Raw genomic sequence first — 6,000 nt, 5'->3', positions numbered from 1 at the left:
TTTTAATAATCGATTTTTATCGATTCATTGTTGCAAATCATTTGGGTGATGTAAAAGTATAATAAGGCCAATTTTGCTAATATAGCAAAATATGCATAAATATTATTGTCTGCAACACTACAAAAATCAGGAGTAACAATATATGAATTCCTCACAACCTTTGGCTGATAGGATTTCCTCACTGTTCAGTATCTCTGGGAACTTGGAAAGTAACAGATATAATGGGCCCTATCTTGCACCCAGCGCAATTGACTTTGTACACCGACGCATTTATCATTCCTATTTTGCACCCGCGCACAGCGGACTTTTCCCTCCACAGATGCACGTCGGTAAATTAGGGAATGAACTTGCGCTCGCGGGGGCGGTTCGGCGCAAAGAGGAGGCGTGTTCAGGCGCAAAACTCCCCTGGTGCTATTTTCCAGTTTTAGAAAGCAATTGCGCCACTGACCAGGAAAAAAACAGTCTAAAGACAGTGGCGCGTTGCGCGTTAGTCATATGGTATTTTAAGGGCGCGTACTTGGCCATAATGTAGTGTGTTAACGCGCATCCACTTTGATTCTCTAATAATTATAAACAGACACAGCAGTTTTCATTTTTGCAAATCATACATTATTACAAGGAAAAATATTAACACACGAGGGAAATCATTGTTGTGTCCGTGAAGATGTGAAAAAGATCTATCAGATAAAAAATAAAAAAAACTAGATTAGGCTACACATTTACCCAAATTATACGCCTGTTTAACCGAAGCTAATTTGGGTGGGTTTCTCCCATCATCCCCAATGTCACTTCTCTGTGTTTTACGGCCCTGACGAGAACGTCGGTCTCCTCGGCTGTGAACTGCTCCTGGCGTGCGCCGGCAAATCCGCCGTTATAATCAAGGGGGTAATCCATCCGCCGGAAACTGAAGCCTCCGCGGGCGCCGCCATTGTAGCAGAACTTCACCTGCTGTTAGCATTCCATTGACTCCCATTCATTTTTGCGTCACTTTGACAGCGAATAACTTTACATCGTCCAAAGACTCCATTTGTCCATTATTTATTTCTAAAGAAACTCGACAATGTATAAAAGGCTCCATTACCTTGTACCTTACGTTATGACCCCGTAGAAGCCGTTTTTGTAAAAATAGGCTAACGATTGCGTCATAACTCGCGCGACTCTCTGTCGCACTGTAGAGAAATTACCGTATAGACTGGCAGAGAAGCTCCCAAGCAATTGGGGGGACGTGGAGGCATAAAGTCCGATAAAGTGAAGGGAGAATCCCATAGAGAGTGATAAAGTTAATCCTGCTGCTAGCTCATGGACAGCTAATACTCACGCTCTCCGTCTCTGCGAGATTCAGAAGGGAATTATTCAGATTTCTCTCGGCACAGCTACTAGAAGACTGACAGCTGTCAGACACGTTGCTCACGTGTTCAAGCTCAGTTTGAGCCTGCGCAGTTCGCCTGGCGATCAGGAAGTGAGTGCTTCAAATGGGCTTCACTTTTCTCCATTGAAGTCTATGGGGTCGCTGTGTCCAGTTTATATACTGTCTATGGTTATAATAGCAATCCGCCATGGAACAAGCGTGCCTGCTCTTAAAGGGAATGTGAGAGGACGCTCTGATTGTTTTATTTCACGTTACGCCCAAACCACACCTATGAATAATGAAGCTACTTCAGACCAACCCCTTTTCGATTTGCGCCGTGCGCAATAGTCATTTATCCCGCCGGGAAAATAGCAACAGCGCCGGGATCCGCCCACAAAGTTACTTGCGCTTTGCGCATTGACACTTGCGTTTCAGATCGTTAAAATAGGGCCCAGTATGTTAGTACAAGAGACAGTTTTAATTCTGCTAACAAGAACCACACATACAGACTTTTTATAAGTACTGTTTTTGATAAAGAGAAAAACAATAAAGCATGTTGTGATTATAGTTCACATATCTATTTCATAAAGTATGATGTGCACTAACATTAAAGCCAGTTTACATGAAATATCCTGTTCACTTTAAATTTTCTTTTTATTCTACTAACTTGACTTTTTGCTGTGGTTTGTTTAGTGGATTTGCATCATTCCCTAAAAACATTGACTTCAACACGAATAATTATGTGTTGGGAATAAAGCCATCACTAAATAATGTACCTAGTTTAATAAAACATTGACCATTGTAGAGTCTCTGTTGCAGTTGGCTTTACAGGCAAATGCTGAGATACAGATGGAGATGATGAACTGAGGAATGGTGTGTACCAGCATTATTCCAACGATCCGCAAACTAAAAAACTGCAAAACAGAATTTATGTTAAAGCAGGTATCATATTGAACTAATTATGAGAGTGTCTTAACAATCAGGATAGATACAGTAATCAAGCAATAATGGGTGCACAATATGGCTGCTGAGAGCTTCGCCGATGCATATGTGAGTATGTTTACTTTGAGTCATTTGTTACAATTGTCCTCATTGTAATTGTATGTAAAAGAGTGACCAGTACAGTCTTCAGAGTTTCTTCATTTGTGGAAGAAATAATGATGTCATTGAATAAAGATTAAATATGATGGTCAGTAGCTAAATGATGATGATGACAGAAACTATTCCTTTAAATAAATAGACCAGCAATTAAAAACTAAACACAAATTAATACACATTACACATGAATGCAATGCAAAATATGTATTGTAATACCTCAACATATAAACTTGGATCCATCGCTGATATTAATCTTAATTGTTCTGTCATCAGAAGAATGGAGAGTCCTGCAGTTATGGCACTGAACATATTCATTCCAAAAGATGCTTTCACCTACAATAACAGAATGTGTTAGTTTCACACCACTGAGGATTAATGAATGCAATTTTTACTCAAAGAACAGATCATTGAACAGGCCTGATTTTGAGACCTACTCAAAACGTAAACCTAAATATAACCCCAATTTTTTTATATATATATATATTGTTTTTTTCATGTCTGTGCAGACAGGGAGGTTTGTAACATGACTTTCCCTATTTACCCTATTGACAACCTACTGTGATTTAAAGTGCACAGTCATAACCTATTATAGTGTGGAAATATATTAGAATGTATGTGAAAAAGAATTATACTCCCTGGTTTCACAGACAAGGCTTAAGCCTAGTCCCAGATTTAAATGTGTATTTAAGCTGCTTCATCTGAAAGCAACTTGCACTGACATATCTTAAAACACATCAGTGTTTTGTCTCAAGATGCACACCAGTAATGTTTGTTTCTAAGGTATGTTTATAAAAGCTACTTAATTGTCCCAATTAAACTAAGGCCTAATCCTGGCTTAATCTAAGCCCTGTCTGTGAAACCAGGCCCTAATGTGCTGACATTGGTGGGTGCTATGTAGGCTACACACCACATTTGGATTAAGTTTATTCTGCGCAGCAACAGACAGAGATCCAGCACTGATGTACTAAGAAAGAAACACAGGACATTTCAAAGTTCATTCTGGTAATTAAAACGAGAGGCAATAAAGCAAAACCATTAAATTAAACTTACAATAAGGGATCCCCAATAGGTTATGCCACTATAGACAAGTATAGCTGGATAATTGTAGTCATTGATGGTGAGTAGAACACCAAGAAAGAAGATCACCACTCCAATCATTACCTGGACAGTCTAAAGGGCAGATATAGATCAGTTGTTTTATTCGTGATGGCATAACATGTTTGGATACACTGATCTAGAAGAAATTAAATACCCAGAAAATTCCCCAAACTATGTATCATTATAACATATGAGTAAATGCATTACCCCCAATGCCTTTGGTTGTAATTTCAAAAATCCTTTAAGAACTGCATTGTGATATACTCCTCTGGCCTCCTGTCCATCACAAATAACGTTTTCTTGTGTCACCTTTAAACTGACAACTGCTGCTTTGTCGCTTGAGATGATCTCGCTGGTTTCCATTTTCAGAAAAGTGTTTCACCTGTAATAAGCATGTTCATATTACTCTTGTTAAAAGTCTAGTAAGAAATGTGAGCAAAGTACTTTGGGGAAATGAAAACTATTTAACAGAAGAGAAAAAAATGCCTTTGTCCAAACAAAACCGGACAAAGTTTTAAGTTTTTTTTTAAAGGAGTTTTAGTATCAAACAATTTACAATCATGGTGTGAAAGATTATATATATATATATATATATATATATAATTATTGTATCATAAAATTGTATGTGAACAGACAATCTAAAAAAAAACATGGAAGTTAAGTAAATAAAGTTATACATATTTTACCTGCAATGAGATTTTCTGATGTCTAGTAGTCTAGTGTCTAGTCTTTTGATGTGTCTTTGAAGTGTGGACTCTTTGAAAAACAGTTAAGGAGGAGCTAAAAAGTTTCTGTTGATGGCTGCCTTCCTCTAAAAAAATTCTAAGCAATTTACATATAGATGAAATAAGCAGAATAACTTCGGTGAAGGACAAAAAGATCTGTTTTCTAAGCTAAATAATAAAGAATTCAGTATTAAGAGATATGCCTATATAAATTTAGCAGAGGCCAATAGGCCTAATAATAATACATGGTAAGCAAGTTTGTGCGATGCTGGCTAAACATCGTGATGTCTGTCTATCGGCACAACCCTAATGGTATTTTTATATATTTCTTCTGTCATGACAGCGATGGTGCTGTCGGTTTACCTTGTTGTTGCATCTTCAAAAGTGCACAATTAAAATTTGACACTGAATTTGAAACAACACATTGAAATTTCTGCATCTTATCAAAGCATTTAATACAGTGGAATTAGTAGAATATTTTATTTGGTTAGCATGTTGATTTACAGTGTGTGCCCCTACATTTTTTGGTTGTGCCCCTAAAATATTCAGTTGGGGGCCACTGTGCTCCTAGTGAAAATTTTTAGTCTGGAGCCATGTGCTTTTAAAAAACATAATTTATCTTATAAATAGGCCTAACGCTTGTTTAATAGAACGCTTAAAGTGTTTGTTAAAATTTTTATTACAAATATTGGTGCAACACCCCCACCAGCCTTAATTCCCGCGCCGCTGCACTTGACATGAAAACCTCGGACAGAACAACCGTTTAAAACTGACGAGAACAGAACAGACAAATGAACTGAACAAAACATAGCGCTTGAAAACAACAGGCAAAGTAATCAACGAAATGAACGACGGGTGCAACTGATCAATGCAAGTTCAATGCGACGGGTGGCAAATCAATGAAACCTATAGAACTATCTTTAAAAACTATGTTCAAAACCCACCCAAAACAAACAAACAACAAACATAGATTATCCCTTACAAATACCGTAATAATCATTTCCCAGTTAAACAATTAACAATGTTGAATTTATTTCACATTAGTGCCTCCAGGATCAAAATAAAGGAAATTCAACCAATTTCTATCAGGATTCTGTCACTTTGGTCTGGTTTATTCGTGGTTTTGTGACAGAGCCCTGACGCTCCTGCATTGTCTCGTCTTTACAAGCGTGTGGGTTTCGAGTGTGCTCGACCCATTAGCTCTCTTGTCCATGTGCATTGTTTCATGTTCAGAGCGTGGTGTTCGGATTCCGGCACTCGCGTTTCAGTTCCGTGTCGGGGTTCAAACACTCATGCTCCATGTTTTGTCTCATGTATGAGCGCATGGGTTGTTGCTTCACTCGCCGTGCGCTCTTGTCTCGTGTGTTATGTGAGCGCTTGGTTTTTGTTTTTATTGGCCAGGCACTCTTGTGTTGTGTCATTGTAGCACGCGTTTTGTGTTTGCATTTTGTATGAACACTCAGCTTGTAAGTTTCTCACAGGTTGCTTGTTTGTGACTTGTTTTGTTTGAGCACATGGCTTGTGATTGTGTTCCCTAGTCATGTGCTTGTTCATAAAGCTTATGAACTGTATCGATTCTCATTTCGAATTGCATCAATGATCAGCCAAATTTCAATCAAAAGCGGTTGTTAAAGTCCCCATGAAAAAAAAAAAAAAAATTACTATGAATATGTTAACCTTACTGTTATCTATAAGCTAGTGTGCGCATTTAGAAGATTTAAGCATTCAAAA

General features: G+C 38.0%; 1 protein-coding gene across 2 annotated transcripts; it reads right to left on the bottom strand.

The window, feature by feature from the left end:
• Positions 1-1,809: 1,809 nt before the first annotated feature.
• LOC306995492 (membrane-spanning 4-domains subfamily A member 4A) lies at positions 1,810-4,344 on the bottom strand. 2 transcript variants are annotated; one of them, XM_079607147.1, is made up of 6 exons: positions 4,231-4,344; positions 3,752-3,926; positions 3,497-3,616; positions 3,354-3,410; positions 2,663-2,779; positions 1,810-2,262 (listed from the first exon to the last, which is right to left on the bottom strand). In XM_079607147.1, exons 2-6 carry the CDS (start codon positions 3,905-3,907, stop codon positions 2,125-2,127), a joined length of 588 nt encoding a protein of 195 aa, XP_079463273.1. In that variant the 5' UTR covers positions 3,908-3,926; positions 4,231-4,344; the 3' UTR covers positions 1,810-2,124. The 2 variants fall into 2 exon arrangements, with proteins under 2 accessions (XP_079463273.1, XP_079463274.1); XM_079607148.1 differs by lacking the exon at positions 4,231-4,344 and having other exon boundaries at positions 3,752-4,035.
• Positions 4,345-6,000: the final 1,656 nt, after the last annotated feature.

This window comes from Phoxinus phoxinus (assembly GCF_949152265.1).
Source record: "Phoxinus phoxinus genome assembly, chromosome: 3".
NCBI lineage: Eukaryota > Metazoa > Chordata > Actinopteri > Cypriniformes > Leuciscidae > Phoxinus > Phoxinus phoxinus.
Note: the sequence above shows the minus strand (reverse complement) of the source record. Positions and strands in the feature narration are given on the sequence as shown.